Source organism: Podarcis pityusensis (assembly GCF_964106645.2).
Source record: "Podarcis pityusensis genome assembly, chromosome: 5".
In the NCBI taxonomy this organism is placed as follows: Eukaryota; Metazoa; Chordata; class Lepidosauria; order Squamata; family Lacertidae; genus Podarcis; species Podarcis pityusensis.
This window is the reverse complement of record NC_138032.1, coordinates 98556217-98577173: the sequence shown is the minus strand read 5'-3', so window position 1 is coordinate 98577173 and position 20957 is coordinate 98556217. Positions and strand designations below refer to the sequence as shown.

The 20957-nt window shown below is 41.9% G+C and overlaps 1 protein-coding gene across 2 annotated transcripts in view; it reads right to left on the bottom strand.

The window, feature by feature from the left end:
- ETV6 (ETS variant transcription factor 6) overlaps positions 1-20957 on the bottom strand; it is a 156031-nt gene that overhangs the window by 27124 nt on the left and 107950 nt on the right. For both annotated transcript variants that reach the window (XM_081005614.1, XM_081005613.1), the window contains exons 3-4: positions 5269-5433; positions 4031-4165 (exon numbers count right to left, since the gene is read on the bottom strand). In XM_081005614.1, coding sequence (XP_080861740.1) covers positions 4031-4165; positions 5269-5433 — 300 coding nt within the window. The remainder of the gene's footprint in view (positions 1-4030; positions 4166-5268; positions 5434-20957) is intronic.

Below are 20957 nucleotides of genomic sequence, written 5' to 3'. Positions count from 1 at the left end.
AAGAGAAGACTCCCTGGAAAAAACCCTGATGTTGGGAAAGATGGAGGGCACAAGAAGAAGGGGACGACAGAGGACGAGATGGTTGGACAGTGTTCTTGAAGCTACCAGCATGAGTCTGACCAAACTGTGGGAGGCAGTGGAAGACAGGAGGGCCTGGCGTGCTCTGGTCCAGGGGGTCACGAAGAGTCGGACACGACTAAACGACTAAACAACAACAAGAAGGCTTCCCAGGGCTCATGGAGCCCATTCGCTCAGACACTGCACATTGCATGATAAGCCATGGTCATTTGACACAATTCCTGCATGCAGTCCAACAGAGAGACATAGCATTAAACATTGTTACACCATTAAGCCAACGCAAGGATTACATTTCAAAAGAATGTGTTTCTTTTTCTGCATTAAAAAAGATCTGAATTAGGGAAGACACAGCCTGTGCGTCGCCATCTTCAGTGACACTTGGCAGGAGGGCCAGGGAGGGCCCTGTGGACTGCCGGTTATCAGCCCAAGTGCTCGCTGAAAACATGGCTGTGCACCACAGAAATGGAATAGCCTGTGGTCTGTAGGTTCTGCGTAACAGCCTAGGAACTATTTTATCCTCAATTAAAACTGGATACACTCTTCCATCATAAGCCTAAAATGTATTTTTAAACGCACATGAAAGAGCTATCATTATTATTTATTAAATTTATCTACTGCCCTTTATCCAAGGATCACAGGGCAGTTTATTACATAAAAACACAAAAAGACACACATAACATAGCAACCGACCAAAACAATACCCCTCCCAGTTAACCCTTCATCTGCAAAAGAGCCCACCTTCTGTATTTCTGCATTGAATCCCTAATCAGAAGTGCCCCTCCTGAGTGGAAAAATTGCAACAGGACATCTTCTTTAAGGACAAGTAATTTGTCTTCATATTAGGTGTGGCTGGCTCACTGGATCTTTCCCGATACAAAAATTATTCCCCCATCCTCACTGAGGCTGATTGGAAGGAGGCAAGACCAGAACAGTAAATTGTGCAGAGATGCAGGCAGCAGTCTCCTTTGTAGGTGGGATTTTGGGGCTGTTTGGACATAATGGCAAACCATGCCTAGGAATTAGAAGCACAAAACCCTTGAGGTTTTTCAGCAATTTAGTTCTTCCAGTGCACCAACAGTTCTTTTCTCCTACACACAACACTCAGGAGAGAAACAGAAACCATACTCAAGACTGAATTGTAAAGATCGCCTGGAGAATGCTTGCCCTTTCCCTCATATGGCCATTCAAAGTGAGCTGGTTGGAGCAGATACATACCACAGAACCCAGTGAAGAATTAAACACAACAACAAACCCAACAGGCAGTGCAGGGCTATATTTAGCTGTGCGAGTTCTTCCACCAGCAGGAAAGAGGCAGCACAAGTGACTCAAAGTACACAAGAAGCCCTCATTACCTGCCTGTGAAGTCTTGGCACAAAGGGCTTCCCTCACTGCCCAGAGTCTGTGGCTGGAAGTAATCCATAATTAAAACAAAATGCTCCTCCTTGGCTTTTAATTTCTACCAAGAGGTGCCTTTTTTAAAAAAATGCATGTGCGAAAGCTTTATTTTAGTGGTTGGAAGCAAAGCTGAGGGGAAAGGAGCAAAGAGCAAAAGTATTCACCAAGCACTTGGAGAATACAATAAAACAAGGGTAGAGTATGGATATAAGGGACTGGAGGTGAAAAAGACCCCGGACTCCATTGAAGCGGAAGGTGCCATGGCACACCTGAAGCTGCAGAACTAGCCAGCACCTCTTGGTCTTGGCATTCCTATCTGACATCACACACTTAGAACAAAAACCAGTCTTCCTTCTTATGGGTTGTGTCCATAGAAGAAGCTGAACAATGTGCAGTCCTTGAAATCCAGCCACCACATGTTTTGTGCAGAGCAGTGGTGGGGAACCTGTGGCTTACGGGAACCACATTTGGCCTGTGAGACTGTGTTGGCTAAGATGTGCCCAAATATGACATCAGGCATGGAGAAGGTAAAGACACAACTGGGCTGAGCTTGTGGGGTGCCTACAAGTCTTCTGCGAAGTGTTCTGCACTTGACATTGCAAACTCTAATGACAGGTGCCTATGATCAGGTGTCCATCAAAGGTGACAGGCTTCTGTCCACATGTTGAAATCAGGCACTGTGCACCTGGTCTTGCAAGCTCAGGTGATCATCAGGTCTTATGAAGCGTTGTGCATGGAGATACGAAATCTCAAAGATCAGCTTCTTGTGAAGTTGCCTGCACAGTACTTTGCAAAACCAGACAATCTGTTGATTGTTGGTTCTTTTTGTCTTTGCCTGCATGGTTTGATCACAAACTGCATGAGCAAACAGTTACCAATGTCACTGTGATGTCAGGTAATTGGCTGCCAGTTCCAGTCCTGCATGTATCTCCGATGCAGCCCATACCCTGAAAGAACAGGGAAGGGGATCAAGATACCAGCTGGTAAGAGAGCCTAAGGGGCATAATAGCTGAAGTACTGAACTTAAACAAGGATGACCTGGCATCACAGTGACATCCTTCCTCAGAAATAGAGCTCTCTTGGGGAGCTTGATCCACAGTTACTGTGAGGATACAATTCAGAAAGGGGGAACCGTGTATGTCCATAGCTCTGTAGGATAAAAAGTAATAAATAAGATGAGGCAGGGAGTTCCCTAATGAATACATCTTGGGATCAGCTGATCATCTCTTCTTTGAACACGTACAGGATGTACTGTACAGGGCAGCAGTGGAGTGTCCAGCCTTTGTGGCACAGAAAGGAGCTCCAAGTTTTCAAGAACTAAGATGGCACAACTTAAAACACAATTTTGAACAACAGAACTTTGGAATAGTTAGAGAATCAAGCCTTATGGTTCCAATGTAATGTGGCTGTTTGTCATGAGAATGCCCCCAAGGAGCCTTGGGTTTGTGTCCTCCTCCTCCCACACAGAGATTTGCAACTTCTGTTCCTGGTTTCCAGCAAATCATAGTGGCTTACAATCTTGGCATAAAGGGAAATGTGAAACATGCAGTTTGGATGAAACAGCACAACTACATTTTGCTGAAAACCAGGAACAGGAGTTGGTCATTGTAATGCATGAGGGAAACAGGAAGCATGTGAGACGTACGTTTGTGCTTCCAATTCCAAAGTATGATTTGGCATTACGCCCCCAAAGCCCCCATGTTTCCAATTCAATTCTTAGACCATATATCTAGTTCACAAGATGCACTAGCCAGGCCTGTTGGGGGACTCAGCATCTTACCACATGAACTAAAAGGTGCCTTGAAATACCCTTGAGGTTGTGCATTGCAGAGAAGGATGGATTGTGGTGGGCAAAATCTCTTCTGAATACAGTTGGTATCTTTGGGGAAATTTTTCCACCCTTAATGCTCATCTTATTGCAGTTCTTTCCCAGTCCTGTTACTCCAGGTCCATTTTAACTGGAGCAGCCAGGAACTGATTCTACAGAGTTCTGCATGCAGACCATGTGCTTTCCCATGGAGCAATGGGCCACTGCCAAAATGATGTTTTGCTTTCTTTAAATAGAAACTTCATGTGAAAGGAAACTGAAGCACAGCGGACACGCATGATAAAAGGCCAATTCACATATTATGTAGTGGTTGCCACATACACACTTGTGCTTGATGCAGGTGTACCAGCCTGCCATTTCACATTGTGTAAGTGAAGCAAATAGGTCTACTCTGTAGAGCTAAACACTCTTTTGACAACAAAGTTATACTCAGGATCTGGCTGTAAGTCTTATTTGCATATTATGACAAAAATAAAATAAAGTTTACTGTTGTTACTTCAAACTCTGGCCTTCTTTGGTTTCCTTAGTAACATATTTTCTAACTGTATGGAGCAATTCTGAGTTCATTTTTAGAGGAGTGCTCTAAATTTGTAGCTACAACCATGGTCATAATGTAAGGGTTCGCCAAGTATCCCCCCAAGTATCCTATTTCATTCCACACAAAGCCCACAGCTAACAAACAAACAAACAAACAAACAAACAAACAAACAAACAAAGAGTTGTTGCTACCTTCATCATGGTTTTGATGTAACATGATATCTGGCTGAGCATGGATAGAGTTCCCAGGATGGAAGAAAGGTGAAAACAGCACATGAGAATTCCTTTGCTTCAAGATATGCTGAAGAAGCTCGTAAAGCACATCACCTAAAACACAAACAGACCATGCAAGTGAATGAAAGATATATGATCACCCTATGTTTGGGCAACTTTGGACTGCAACACAGGATGAAATATTTCCCCATACAAAAAAAAATTCTGCACCATAGAAAACTATTACATTAGAGCAAGGATGCCATCTCCTAGGAGTCAAGCTCTTTTGACCTCCCCTGATTATTTTGGGAGGGGCTGCCCCCCCCCCAACATTCAAAGGGAGTGGAGGAGGCCAAATGCGGAGCTGAGCACAGCACCACTTCAGGGGCCAACTCCTTCTCCTCCTCCCCCGCCATGGAAGGAAGGAGATGGTCAAAGCAGCCCCCTGCCAGTGACAGCGGAAGCAGCAGGAGCAGGAGTCACCAGCCACTGAAGCCACACTGCGGCCACCTTCAGCTCTGCCCCCTGGCTCCTCCCAATGGCCTGATGTCACGCTCAATGCCCCCCCTCCCCATTGCCACCTCTGCATTAGACAGAAGAACATCTTTCCATGACATCTAGCTTTTGAAATACAGCTGTCATCTGTGAGAAGGCTAGAGCCCTTCAACAGCCTGGGACCAGGGTACTTGAAGGACCACCTTCACCTGCACAAACCTGCCCCATTGCTTCCCACTGCTCTCAGAATTTACTTCAGCCCCCTTGTCCTTATTCCCAGTGGTGTGGTTGCTATGTCCCAAGAGACACGAAACAAATACCCAATTGTGTACCAGTCCTACGCAATTTGGTAGGTCAAATCCTGGCTAAGCGTGAATGACCTAGTGTGCGGGTACTCACAGCAAAATGCACAGGGGCTTCACTCCTGCCATGCTGCTGCTGTGCTATCCATACCTAAGTCCTGTTTCGGTTTAGCAGTAAGTTCAAATCTCACTCTAGACAAACCACAAGCACTAAACCAAGGCTTGGCTATAGCGAAGTCAAACCATGGCTTAGTTCTGGGTGCCACAACATTAGCAAGTCCAGAGCAGGAACAAAGCAGCTGTGATTTGTGTTAAGAATACCCACATGCTTTCTAGTTCATGCTTACCCATACTTTCGCTTAGCACTACATATGAATGAGGCCACATTATGCATTTCCTTCCTTTTTTCTTAGTACTCACCCGAATGTGGAGACCTGTATCGAAAATCCTCTTTGGTTAAAAGCAAGAGCGCTTTGCCATTCATCTCAAAAGTGTTGCTGTCAATGGGTCTTAATGAGAACTCCTTTTCAGCCCACTTCAGCCAATGGGCTACATCATCTCTGCTCCAGTAAATGGGCTGCAAGCCTACAGAAATGATTGAATAATCATACACTGAAAAACTGAAACCAAAATAAAAATATTCCACAAAATACCAGGGAGAACCTGACACAGTGATTTCACTATTTGCTGAGCATCATGTTATGGGGTTACACATATCCCCAGTGCTTTTCTTCTGCGGGGACACATACCCCTAAACCTTTTGTAAATCTTTGTACTTTTGTCCATTTACTGTATTTATTTTTTCCAATTTGAACTATAAAATGGTGATTTTCTTGAGTCAAAATGAGAGCACCCCTAAACCTTTTTTTTTAAAGGAAAAAAGCACTGCGCATCCCTAACCTGGGCATCTGTATCACATTTTGTGCCTTCTATGATGGTACAGAAAGTATCTTTTCAAGAAAAGAAGAAAGCTTCCCCTCCACCAACAACGGCCCAGGAGAATGCTCCCTAGTCCAGCATTGGGTTTCCCCCAGTGGGGAGCCCCACAAGCAGGACACCAGTGCAATAACACTCTTACCCCAGGAATCCATGGTGACTCCTAAAGCTTTTAAATTATGAATGAAAAATCGAAACACTATGGAAAACAGTAGTAAGTACTGGAATTACAGTATGGGATAAACATAGAGTATATCCAGTGCTTGTTTTCTGGGGGGACGCAGGGGGACGCATACCCCTAAACAGTTTGTGAATCTAAGTTTGGCCTCATTGTGGGGCAACATTTCAATATGAGTAGGAAAATGAGAGTACCCCTAAACATTTTTAGAAAAAAGCACTGAGTATATCAGATATGTTGGAAGTGAGATATGCTCTGTGTTTATCCCATGTTTTAAGTCCAATATTTACTATGTAACTCCATCCCCTATATTATTTCATTCTGATTCTTTTGACCATCCATAATGCATTTAAAATATCTGCTTCAAAATAAAATTCAAAATCAGGACTCCACAGTCCTCCCTTCCAGTGATTCCCTCTCACTATAACCTTTGATACGCTTACCTTTTTCCCTAGCCACATAAAAGTTGATATTATTTTCTATGCCATTCCTTTACCATTTGTGATGTAAAAACATGGGAATGTTATGCAGAAAACACGTTATTCTTGTTAAAACATTTATCTTGATTAGGCTTATTGCCCCCCCCCCCCATTTTTCCAGAATTCTACATCTTGTTGGATCTGTTGTGCCGGATCTAGCTGGGAGCTAATTATCTTTGAATAGTTCTGTTAGGTAATCTGTGATTTTGAGACCTGGATATTTTACTCTACTACACCAGCTAAATTCTTTTATGCGACTCTCATATTCAATCTCATCATAATATACATTTGCTGGTAATAATTCATGTTTTGTTATAATGATTTTTAATCCAGCCACTTATACTCCTGTTTCATTTTCCCAATTTATTTTGGCTGATTCTGTGTAGTGAAATAAGAAAGCTCCCATATCATCGCAGTGAAAGCTGATTTTATGCTCTATTTCTGCTATTCTTATGCCTTTCATTGTCTTACTTTGTCTTATCAATTGCACTTGAGATGCCTCTGACAGCAGGCAGCCTTGTCTTACCACTCTGCTAGGATATAACATTGGGAAACCTAAGTCATTGAATCTCACCCCAACCATATTTCTATATCTATCAGCTTACAGAAATATATATATATATATATACACATACACATCTTCATTGAAAGCTAAAAAGATACATAATTATATGTGCACTAAATATGGTGAGATGTGAATAAAAGAAGGAAAAAGAGAAAGAGAAACAGAACCGGTGTACAAGGGAAAACAAAGGGGGGAGAGGGAAAAACCCAAAACTGTATACGGTGATGCCTCAGGTTAAGTACTTAATTCGTTCCGGAGGTCCGTTCTTAACCTGAAACTGTCCTTAACCTGAAGCACCACTTTAGCTAATGGGGCCTCCTGCTGCCGCCATGCCGCCGGAGCACGATTTCTGTTCTCATCCTGAAGCAAAGTTCTTAACCTGAAGCACTATTTCTGGGTTAGCGGAGTCTGTAACCTGAAGCGTTTGTAACCTGAAGCGTATGTAACCCGAGGTACCACTGTATTTTACAAGGTTGTTATTGTACTTCACCAGATCTTAACCTATTACAGTATTTGTAAGAATGGATTCAAAATATCATTGAATTTGTCCATGGCAAGTCTGTGTTTATATGCAAGTTGTTCAAATGTTGTGAGTTTGTATAAGTCTTCAATCCAATCGTAGAAGGGAGCTGCATTTTTATTTTTCCAATTCATCAGTATCAGTCTTTTTGCTTTAGTTAAGGGCAGGGAGAGTCCACTCATATTGTCCTTTTGTAAGGTTCCATGTGCTGGGTATATAATTCAAGAGGATATTTTGCTCTGTAAATGTAAGGTTGTTCCGTACAGTTCTTTTTATACTTTCACTTACTTTCTGCCAAAAATATTTCAATCTTTCAGCTTACAGAAATTTGTTGGAAATACAATCCTTTCCAAAAAAAATTCCTTCATAAACCCCCACCTGAACCTGTCATAAGCTTATTCTTCACCCAGAAACCAAGAGATTGCATAATATTTAACACCCTTCTTAAACTCATTATTATAGCTCGTCACTTAATAAAACCTGTTTGATCTTTATGCACACATTTTTCTGTTACCCTATGGAGGTTAAAATTTTACAATCAAAATTCAATAGGGCAGACAACATTGAATCTTAATTATTCTCCTCTTTTAATATAATACAGATATGATTCTTATTTTGCATTTCTGGGGCAGATTTCCAGTTTAAATTTAGTTTAAAGCCTCCACTAATGGTGTTTCTATATTGTCAGTATTTTTTAATATATATTCTGCTATGAATCTATCTGGACCTGGAGATTTTCCACTCTTAGAATGTTTTATGGCTTTTCTTACCTGTTCTATATTTATGTCCTGTTTCTTGTTAATGTTTACTTCTGGTAAATGAGCCCATGGCATAAAATCTTTAATGCCTTCTCTTGATAGTTTCTGTGACTTACCAAAAAAAATTGAATTTCTCTGTGCTTATTCAGGGCAGTGATCTCCAACCTTCTACCCCCATGGACCATTTGACAAGTGCCAAGGCTCTTGTGGACTACCTAGTGGTTTTTGTTGCCTGCTGCAGCAACTGTAATGCACCAGGTGCCATAGGATTTCTAACTGCATTGTATACCATTGCTACATCTTTAGATCTTAAATCTCAAAACATTACTTTAACACCTAGAATCATAGAATCATAGAATCATAGAGTTGGAAGAGACCACAAGGGCCATCGAGTCCAACCCCCTGCCAAGCAGGAAACACCATCAGAGCACTCCTGACATATGGTTGTCAAGCCTCTGCTTAAAGACCTCCAAAGAAGGAGACTCCACCACACTCCTTGGCAGCAAATTCCACTGTCAAACAGCTCTTACTGTCAGGAAGTTCTTCCTAATGTTTAGGTGGAATCTTCTTTCTTGTAGTTTGGATCCATTGCTCCATGTCCGCTTCTCTGGAGCAGCAGAAAACAACCTTTCTCCCTCCTCTATGTGACATCCTTTTATATATTTGAACATGGCTATCATATCTCCCCTTAACCTCCTCTTCTCCAGGCTAAACATGCCCAGCTCCCTTAGCCGTTCCTCATAAGGCATCGTTTCCAGGCCTTTGACCATTTTGGTTGCCCTCCTCTGGACACGTTCCAGTTTGTCAGTGTCCTTCTTGAACTGTGGTGCCCAGAACTGGACACAGTACTCCAGGTGAGGTCTGACCAGAGCAGAATACAGTGGCACTATTACTTCCCTTGATCTAGATGCTATACTCCTATTGATGCAGCCCAGAATTGCATTGGCTTTTTTAGCTGCCGTGTCACACTGTTGGCTCATGTCAAGTTTGTGGTCAACCAAGACTCCTAGATCCTTTTCACATGTACTGCTCTCAAGCCAGGTGTCACCCATCTTGTATTTGTGCCTCTCATTTTTTTTGCCCAAGTGCAATACTTTACATTTCTCCCTGTTAAAATTCATCTTGTTTGTTTTGGCCCAGTTCTCTAATCTGTCAAGGTCGTTTTGAAGTGTGATCCTGTCCTCTGGGGTGTTAGCCACCCCTCCCAGTTTGGTGTCATCTGCAAATTTGATCAGGATGCCCTTGAGTCCATCATCCAAGTCGTTGATAAAGATGTTGAATAAGACCGGGCCCAAGACAGAACCCTGTGGCACCCCACTAGTCACTCTTCTCCAGGATGAAGAGGAACCATTGATGAGCACCCTTTGGGTTCGGTCAGTCAGCCAGTTACAAATCCACTGAGTGGTAGCATAGTCAAGACCGCATTTTACCAGCTTCTTTACAAGAATATCATGGGGCACCTTGTCAAATGCCTTGCTGAAATCAAGGTAGGCTACATCCACTGCGTTCCCTTCATCTACCAGGCTTGTAATTCTGTCAAAAAATGAGATCAGGTTGGTCTGACATGACTTATTTTTCAGAAATCCATGCTGACTATTGGTGATCACAGCATTCCTTTCTAGGTGATCACAGACTGTTTGCTTAATGATCTGCTCCAGAATCTTCCCTGGTATTGATGTCAGACTGACTGGGCGGTAATTATTTGGGTCCTCTCTTTTCCCCTTTTTGAAAATAGGGACAACATTTGCCCTCCTCCAGTCTGCCGGGACTTCGCCTGTTCTCCAGGAATTCTCAAAGATGACTGCCAGTGGTTCTGAGATCACATCTGCCAGTTCTTTTAATACTCTTGGATGCAGTTCATCTGGCCCTGGAGACTTGAATACATCTAAACTAGCCAAGTATTCTTGTACTATCTCCTTAGTTATTCTGGGCTGTGTTTCCTTTGCTGAATCATTTGCTCCAAATTCTTCAGGTCGGGCATTGTTTTCTTTATCGGAGAAGACTGAGGCAAAGAAGGCATTGAGGAGTTCAGCCCTTTCTGTGTCCCCTGTTTGCATTTCACCATCTTCTCCTCTGAGTGACCCCACTGTTTCTTTGTTCTTCCTTTTGCTACGAACATACCCATAAAAGCCTTTTTTGTTGCTTTTAACCTCTCTAGCAAGCCTGAGTTCATTCTGTGCTTTAGCTTTTCTGACTTTGTGTCTACACGTGCTGGCTATTTGTTTGAATTCCTCTTTGGTGGTTTCCCCCCTTTTCCATTTTTTGTACACATCCTTTTTTAATCTTAACTCAGTTAAAAGTTCTTTAGATAGCCACCCTGGCTTCTTTAGGCACCTTCCATGTTTCCATCTCATTGGTATTACCTGACGGTGTGCTTTTACTATCTCCCTCTTAACAAACTCCCAGCCATCATGAACTCCCTTTCCTTTTAGTATTATTGTCCACGGGATCTCACCCAGCACTTCCCTAAGTTTTATGAAGTCGGCTTTCTTAAAGTCAAGAAATTGAGTCCTAGTATGCTTGGCTGCTCCTTTCCGCTGTATAGTAAACTTCAGAAGAGCATGATCACTCGCGCCTAATGATCCTTCCACTTCTACCCCACTAACCAGGTCATCAACATTGGTTAGGACCAGATCTAAAATGGCTGTTCCTCTTGTTGCTTCTCCCACTTTCTGGACAATGAAGTTGTCTGCAAGGCCAGTGAGGAATCTGTTTGACCTTATGGTCTTTGCTGAGTTTGACATCCAACAAATATCCGGGTAATTGAAGTCCCCCATTACTACTATCTCCCTTCCTTTTGCATGCTTGGCCATCTGTTCCAGGAAGGCATCATCTATGTCCTCCGTTTGGCTTGGGGATCTATAGTAAACTCCCACAATGAGGTTACTGTTATTCTTCTCTCCCTTAATTTTGACCCAAATGCTCTCACTTTGGCTTTGAGGTTCTAAATCTTGGATCTCTTCACAGGTATACACATCCCTGACATATAACACCACTCCTCCTCCTTTCTTGTCTGGTCTGTTTCTCTGAAATAGATTGTATCCCCCCATTATTACATTCCAATCGTGGGACTTATCCCACCAGGTTTCAGTGATGCCTATTATGTCATATTTAGTTTGCTGTACCAAGAGCTCAAGCTCATCTTGTTTATTTCCCATGCTTTGCGCATTAGTGTACAGACATTGAAGTCCATTAATCATTCCCCCGTGTTTCTTATTTAAGGATTTTTTCCTCCCACCACTAGGTCTGTGTGCTGTTTGCTCCATTTGGTCTATGACATTTGGATGATCATCTTCATCAACTGATAGACTGCTACCTTCAGGAGCACTGTCTCCCTCCCCCACATTAGTCAGTTTAAAGCCCTCCTGATGAGGTTTCTGAGATTTTTGGCAAAAACATTCCTCCCAACCGTTGTGAGGTGCAGCCCATCGCTTGCCAGAAGTCCATCTTCAAGAAACTGCAGTCCGTGATCTAAGAATCCAAACCGTTCCTGTTTACACCATTTGCGAAGCCAGCTGTTCACTTCCACTATTTTTCCCTCTCTCCCTGGGCCACGTCGTTCAACTGGGAGGACAGATGAGATGACAATTTGTGCATTTAATTGCTTCAACTTCCTGCCCAGAGCCTCGTAGTCTCTTTTGATCTTCTGGAGGCTATTGCTCGCAGTGTCATTGGTTCCCACATGAACCAAGAGGAAGGGGTATTTGTCAGTGGGTTTTATGATTCCTTGCAGTCGTTCAGTTACATCTTGGATCTTAGCCCCGGGGAGACAGCACACTTCCCGAGACATCTTGTCAGGCCCACAGATCACTGCTTCTGTTCCCCTCAGTAGGGAATCCCCTATCACCACTACACGCCTCCTCTTAGGTTTGGTCGGGGTTCTTCCGTGAGCTGTCCGTTCCAAGGTCGCCTGCACATTCCCTGAGGACTGACTTTGCTGCTCGTCTTCATATACCTGATCAACTGTAATGAGGGAGAGATCCTCAAATGGAGTCTGCTCTTCGTCTTCCATGCTAGGGGAGAGGACCTCAAAGCGATTGTGTATTTCTAAACAGTCAGAGCGAACCTTGGGCCTCCTACTTCTTTGAGTCACGTTTCTCCATATATCTGGCTCCTGTGTTGGTGTACTAGCCTCCTTGTCAGGGGAATCCCCTGTCTGCTCCTTGGTGGAGACGTTGTGCTCTGTTGCTTCCAAGAAAAGCTCCAGCTCCCTAATTCTTTGGAGCGTAGCTACACGTTCCTCCAGTTGCTGGACTTTGTCTTTTAAGAGGGCAATCAACATGCAATTGCTGCAGGTAAAGCTGCCTGCAACCTTTGGCAAGATGGCAAACACTGCGCAGGAACCGCAGGCGACTGCAGCTGTTCCCTCCCCCTCCATCTTGAGAACGTGTCGTTGGGGCTGGCTACAGCGGTCCTCCTTCTGCTGTCTTGTCTTTTCTGAACTGATTCTGTTTGCGGCCATATATATATATAGAGAGAGGTTCAGTACAAGCAGGCCCAAATATTGTTGTTGTTGTTGTTGTTTAGTCGTTTAGTCATGTCCGACTCTTCGTGACCCCCTGGACCAGAGCACGCCAGGCACTCCTGTCTTCCACTGCCGCAGTTTGGTCAAACTCATGCTGGTAGCTTCGAGAACACTGTCCAACCATCTTGTCCTCTGTCATCCCCTTCTCCTTGTGCCCTCCATCTTTCCCAACATCAGGGTCTTTTCCAGGGAATCTTCTCTTCTCATGAGGTGGCCAAAGTATTGGATCTGTCCTTCCAGTAAGCACTCAGGGCTGATTTCCTTAAGAATGGATAGGTTTGATCTTCTTGCAGTCCATGGGACTCTCAAGAGTCTTCTCCAGCACCAGAATTCAAAAGCATCAATTCTTCGGCGATCAGCCTTCTTTATGGTTCAGCTCTCACTTCCATACATCACTAGACCCAAATATTATTGCAGACAATTTTACTTTCTACAATACTAAATTCTCTCTCTCTCAACTTCCTCTTTTAAAGCTCTAATTTTTATTCCTGTCTTCCTGCCTAAATTGTCCTCTATTCTGCATTTCAACACTTCTATGCAGTGCCTACCCTCAGCTATCAAGCATTATTGCACTTTATCTTTACAATCTCTCTGAAACCTGTTGTGCTAGTTTCCCTCAATTCTCTTTAATCTTTTTAATTGCATTACATAACTATATGTAATATTAGTTTATTGTAATATATGCCCATTTCGGCAACCTTTCCAAATAATATTTTCTTCCATTTTTTTCTTTTATATGCTCTATTTTTAACTCTAATCATTCCTGAAACCCCCAAAAATAGAATTCTAAATAGAATTCCTCAACAACTGTTCTTACTTCCTTTTTATGATTCTTACAAGACATTGTCTACTACTTTAAAATTTTCATAAACCTTTTATTTCCCTTTTTTCATACTCTTATTTCCAATTATGTTAGGAATTGTCTTTGAAAAGAGAGAAACAATCCTGCTCCTATACTAAAATGTTATCATCAAAGTTATGTGCCATGTACAAAACATAGACTGAAATCCTTATCTACATTCATATTTACACCTAAATATCTATGTAGCAATGATAACCATTAAATAATCGATCACACAAAAATGAAGCTAAATGTATTTAAATTGATTATTACATATACTCATGAATTATATACATTTCCGGGAGATCTACCCAATTTATTACAGAACCTTCTTTTATATATATTATTAACTGATGAGTTAACAATTAACAATTTTATCCAGCTCTTAAAAATATCTGTCTGACACTTCCCTTTACACTTCCAATATATTTTTAATGCCATTGGGGTTAGTCCATCAAAACCTATTAACATTAGCCCATCTGGAGACACACAATCAAAGCATGGTGATAACAACAACAATTATTATTATTATTTATACCCTGCCCATCTGGCTGGGTTTACCCAGCCACTCTGAACAGATGGATTTTGTGTACCCAAGCACCTGGTATCCAGAGGTATATGGCCTCCTGATCATCTCTAGCATCTCCTCCTGCACCAATTCAGCAGGCTCCAGGGCTTTCTTTCAGCCGGAACTCAGTTCTGGCACCTCTCAGGTGAGTGCCATTGCCATTATAAGAGAACAGGCGCTGGAAGGCTCCATTTTATGCTCCTCTTGCATGTTCACACACACCTCCAATTCCTCCTGCTCATGCGCACACATCTCTTACACCTTGTCTTCCACAGCAGACTCCCAAGAAGTGAAGAAATCAATCAGCAGCAGCTCCCCAGCTCCAGACAGCTCCTCCTACAAAGCAGTGTCTTCTCACTTGCCTTCAGCTACCAGCTGCTTCTCTTCGCAGTCCCGGCCCCTCAGCTGCCCATTTACACTCTGGATCTCTTTGGCCACTGTTTCCATCTGGGTGCCTTGCAGCTGGGTTTCTGGGTCACTTTCAACCCCCTCTTGAAAGTTTTTCTGTCCACAGAGGCTTCTCAGTCACTCTGCTAGCAGCTGTTCCATTTTATGCAACTGCCGGTGCTGCTGCCGGCTTTCTTGCTGCTTCGTTTTCTTAAGTTCCTCAAAGAGTGTTGCTATTCTTCCCTCCATCTTGACTCAGGCACATCTCACTCACAGGCCCTCCTCCAGGAAACAGAAATCCCACTTCTAATACCAGTGTTGCTCCCCACACCAATCTCTGAGCGGTACAAGATGCCAGTGGTTCCAGGCACTTTACCCAGGGTTCTTGTTTCCTTTGGGGAATGAGGCACAGCGGAGACTGTGTTATCTTTACGATATATGGTTTATTTACACATATATACAACCTGAATCTACAATGGAGGGATTCGCAGCATTAACTCCCCGAAAAGGTATTGTTTCTCCCATAGCTTGGATTCAAACAGAAATCAAACATTGCTCTGAAATGTTTTTCTGACTCTCTTCAGCTTGCTGCTTTACTTCTAGATCACATCAGTGCTAAACTCCGCACTCAACTCTGGCTTTTTCTGTTGATTTTAGATGATAATTTTGTTTTGTTTTTAAATTGGGCTGTGTGCTGAGGATGCTGCCAGTGTCTTCCTTGGAAGGAAGATGCTAATGGGGGTGGAGGTCGCTCTGTACATGCTCTGTACTTTTCCTTGTCACTTCATATCTTCTTATTTTTAAAGCAGGGCATGGCCACAGGTGGAATGGGAGAAGGCGAAATGTTCATGGCTACAAGGTGAAGCTTGTGGTTACAATATAAAGAATTCCAATAGTACCTCCAAGAGGATTCCTTCCCCACCACACCACACCCTATGCAATTGCTCTGTGGTGCTGGAGGAAGAAAGTGATTTAACCGGAACGCTTCTGTGTGAGGGGGTGGCTAGAATGCATTTCTCGTGGGCAGGGGAATGGAAAGCAGCTAAGAAACTAGAATACCCGAAGGCAAGTCCTGCACACCATAAAAAGGGGTGGGGGGGGTGGGGAGCAACCATCTCTAATTACAGCATCAAGACTCTGTCCAACCACGCAATCCTGGCAAAAACATACCAGCCTTGAAATTAAAGCCGGGAAGAAAGGGCAGGGGGCATTTCAGAACAGAAGATCAGGATAAAGGAAAGTGGGCTGTTTTGCCAGCCACAGATGCTCAAAAGTATGAGTCAACCCCCATCCCCAATCAAGAGAGTACATTTTACAGTAAGGGCTTGCTAACAAAATACTGTAAAATGTCAGCTTTGCTATTGTTCTTCTGTGAACTTTCAGGTCTTACACATCAAAGCTGCATTTCAAAAGTTTTACCAGTCATCATGAAGACTAGGAAATTTTAAAAAAATTAAAATTAAAAAGTAGTAGTTTCATTGGGAGGGATTCAGAAAAATTATGGTTTCAGGCACACAGAATGTATCACACAATCACACAGATTGTTGGTGTATTTCTGAATGTTTATATGTAACTACAAGGAGTTCATTAACTGGTTATATAAGATACTGAGATCTGAAAAACTGATAAAATCCATATTTTTTAGGCGCCACTCTTAGACCACTAGTTTCTAGCAATAAGCTACCAGGTTTCTACATTAGCTCTACTCCAGGTTTCTCCAAGTGTTTCCCATCCCCTCCAGATTCCATTAGATTTTAAAAGGCTCCACCTCTCACTCATCAAGTTCTGCTTTTGTTGTGCTTATCATTCCCAAAACACTACTAAATCTTATGCCAGTCTTTATTATAATTAATTTTTTTATCTATTAAATCTCTGAGGCTGACCATCCTTCCTCTACAGTTTTTATTTTCTCCAATTTCTAGGACTAAAGTGGCTTAACTTCCTGATTAGGACCAATTTCCCTTTTCCCACTGGACGTTTTACTTGTTTTGATGCCTTAAAATTTTAGTCATATTGCTTCTCATAGTCACAATGTTGGATAATGTCACAATCAATAAATAAATTTCCCCCTCTGTTTAAATGGACTCCACTTGTAAGATGCGAGAAAAGCGTATTGATTAAAACACCTGAGAAGAATGTTCAGACTCAGAGTCCTTGCTATGAGGAAATAAATCTTCCAGCTCTCCAGAAGCAGAGCCAAGGGCTGCTTCCTGGAAGCAGTGACAGCCCCTTTCTGGAACCAGAGTGAAAATCACATGTTCCATCAATCCTGCTGACCTGCTGACATAACACACGGCTTGCATTTGCTTATCAGGTTTGCAAGCAGGACTCTAAATGAGCTCACTGGGCAGTGATCGCCTGCAGATTCATGAAAGTTGACCATGTCACCAATTTAAGGAAAAGGAGAGTGTGGTGGCCTGGAAGACAGAAGCTAAATTCCTATCCCTCTTAAACCCCTCCTCACATTAAAATTGCTCCACAAAGGGAAAATACGTTCTCTGTTCTGAAATTAAGCAATTTTTTTAAGGGCCAGGATCTACAGCTAAGGAACCTACCTGTTCCCAATATATGATCCTAAAATGTTAGCAGGATTGGACTAGCACAATATAATTTGACAAGGGATATTAAAAAGGAGATTTAATAGATTGGATAAAGGTATTTAGATGCAGAAAAGAGAAGAGATAATTAGTGGAACTAGGCAGAGGGGTGGGGGAAGTCCGGGGGCTGGAAGTACCCCCCATAAAGATACTGAGATTGTTTGTGGACTAATGCAAATAATAAAAGTCAGATAGTTGTTTCTCTCCTTGACATCTGATGGGAGGGTGTTTCACAGAGCGGGTGCCACTGCCAAGAAGGCCCTTTGCCTGGCTCCCTGCAACCTCACTTCTCTTTTTTTTTTTTTTTAATAATATTTATTAAAGTGTCAAAAGAAAAAAAGATCACATTAATAAAAAAAATTAACAATAAAAAGGAAAAATACAAAGTAGAAAAAAAAGAAAAAACAGTTAAAAACAATTCCATCTTTTCCTCACTTCTTTTACATTTACTTGTTTCCCGGACCTCCTCATACCTCCCTCTTTTGTATTCTAATTCAATTTGTTAATCCAACAATTCCTTTCCCTCCTTTTTAATCCTAATCCTTAGTCTTGATATATTGTAACGTTAGCTTTTTACATATTAAAAACCAATTTTTCCATATTCTTTTGTACCTATACAGCTAGAAACCACTTAACTTCAATCCAACATCATTCCAACATTCATTAATTTTACAATATTTCTGTAAATAGTCTTTAAATTTCTTCCAATCTTCTTCCACCGACTCTTCTCCCTGGTCACGGATTCTACCAGTCATTTCTGCCAATTCCATATAATCCATTAATTTCATCTGCCATTCCTCCAGTGTGGGTAAATCTTGTGTCTTCCAATGCTTTGCAATGAGTATTCTTGCTGCTGTTGTAGCATACATAAAGAAAGTTCTGTCCTTTTTAACACCGATTGGCCGACTATGCCCAGGAGAAAGGCCTCTGGTTTCTTCAAGAAGGTAAATTTAAATACCTTTTTTAGTTCATTATATATCATCTCCCAGAAAGCCTTAATCTTTGGGCACGTCCACCAAAGGTGAAAAAATGTACCTTCAGTTTCTTTACATTTCCAACATTTATTATCAGGCACATGATAGATTTTTGCAAGCTTGACTGGGGTTATGTACCACCTATATATCATTTTCATAATATTTTCTCTTAAGGCATTACATGCCGTAAATTTCATACCTGTGGTCCACAACTGTTCCCAGTCAGCAAACATAATATTATGTCCAACATCTTGTGCCCATTTAATCATAGCAGATTTCACCGTTTCATCCTGAGTATTCCATTTCAACAGCAAGTTATACATCTTTGACAAAATTTTAGTTTTGGGTTCTAACAATTCTGTTTCTAATTTTGATTTTTCCACCTGGAAGCCGATTTTCTTGTCCAAATTGTATGCCTCCATTATCTGATAATAATGAAGCCAGTCTCGCACTTTGTTTTTTAGTTTTTCAAAACTCTGCAGTTTCAATCTATCTCCATCTTGTTCCAAAATTTCCCAATATTTCGGCCATTTGACCTCCATATTGAGCTTTTTCAAGGCTTTCACTTCCATCGGTGACAGCCACCTTGGGGTTTTATTTTCCAATAAATCCTTATATCTTATCCAAACATTAAACAATGCTTTCCTGACAATATGGTTTTTAAATGCTTTATGTGCTTTGACTTTATCGTACCACAGATATGCATGCCATCCAAATACATTGTTAAAACCTTCCAAATCCAAAATGTCAGTGTTTTCAAGAAGCAGCCATTCTTTCAACCAGCAAAAAGCTGCTGATTCATAATAAAGTTTGAGGTCTGGCAGGGCAAATCCACCTCTTTCATCTGTTAGTATTTTAAATTTTATTCTGGGCTTCTTGCCCTGCCAGACAAATCTAGAAATATCTCTCTGCCACCTCTTGAAACAGTCCATTTTGTCCACAATTTGCAATGTTTGAAACAAAAACAACATTCTAGGCAATACATTCATTTTAACCGCAGCAATACGGCCCAGCAGTGAAACCTTCAAATTTGACCAAATTTCTAAATCTTTTTTCACTTCAGCCCAACATTTTTCATAATTATCTTTAAATAAGTTCCCATTTTTTGCTGTCAAATTGATCCCCAAGTATTTAACTTTCTTAACCACTGTTAAACCTGACTCATTCTGAAACCTCTCTCTCTCTATTGGTGTTAAATTTTTCTCTAAAACCTTAGTTTTTACCTTATTCAATTTAAATCCTGCGACTTGACCAAATTCTTGAATCAATTCTAAAACCCTTTTGGTACTAGATTCTGGCTCCTGTAACGTCAGTACTAAGTCATCTGCAAATGCTCTCAATTTGTACTGTTTAGCTCCGACCTGTATACCTTTAACCAACTGGTCCCTTCTAATCATGTTCAGCAAAACCTCCAGGACCGAAATAAAAAGCAGTGGGGAAATTGGGCAACCTTGTCGTGTCCCTTTTTCTATCTTAAATTCTTCCGTCACCACATTATTTACAATTAATTTAGCCTTTTGTTCTGAATAAATTGCACTTATACCGTTTTCAAAACCTGAGTTCATTCCCCTGCACCTGACACTGGATTCTTCAAGAGATCATCTGCTTGGAAGGTTCAGAAAAATATTTTCAAAAGTTCAAAGCACTCAAATCCTAGGAATTAAATGTGTGGTTACTACAAGTGCAACTCTCCTTAGAATCACAGACACATTTAGCTATTTAGCACATCCCTAGTTAATAAACATAAAAAGAGAAAAGAAACATGGGAAGTGTGAATGCATAATATCAGGATATGTATGTAAGAGAAGTGGGATTTTATAGGAGCCATGAGGCTGGGAAAGGAGGGAGCTTTTAGAAAAGCTTCGCCCTCCATGTTTACCTGACTACGATGCCCCTGAGGGTGCTGGTACTTGCCATGTGGGACAAATGGTACCTTTGGGGGGAAATTAAACCAGGAAAATGGTGTGCGGCCAGGGCTAACCTTCTCCCCGTAGTTATCTAATCCAGGGTCACTCATGGCTGCTTTTAAGAAGAAAAATAAAAGGAAGACCAGAAGTTCACAGAGTATTGTTTCCATTTCCTAAATTACACTATAGACATCTTTTACTATCTTTCTTTCCCAATTCTATTTTTCTATGCAAACAATGACTGCAATTAGCTTTACTATCTTGCAAGTTTAGTGGAATTGAGGCTCAGTATTTCTTCATAATAATGTGGCCTAAAGCAGGGGCAAAACTAGGCATTATTTCACCCAGGTCAAAGACCCAGTTTGGCATCTCCCATGCACATCGTACGTACACACACTGGGAGCCTCAATGGTGCCACACCCGGGGCCAAAAACCTGGCTAGCACCCCTGTAGCTATGGTTCTGCCTAAAGTAGAAACCTTGTGCTCTTTCTCAGTCAAGTGATCAAAGGTTGATGCCAACGGCTACAGTCTCCAACAGAGAATCCCCTTCCAGATCACTCTCATTGTATTTACGGCTCAATCCGCTTGACAATGCCTATTTTGCAAAAGTAAAGACCAACAAGGAAGGTGGACTGAGTGCAGAGCCATCCTTTGATAAGGCTGAACGGGGTTCTCTGTGGAGACCAGCAGCTGCTACCCAGAGGTGACCCAGAGGCTTCTGACCATGTGGAATCCTGTTTAGGGCTCCTGTGTCAACCAACCCATAGCAAGCCTCAGGAGGCTGTTCACATTTGGAACTACATTGGCTGAATTAAGATGGACTCAAGACAGCTTCTTCCACTGGGTGTAATACGATGTTGTGCTCTGGCCTTA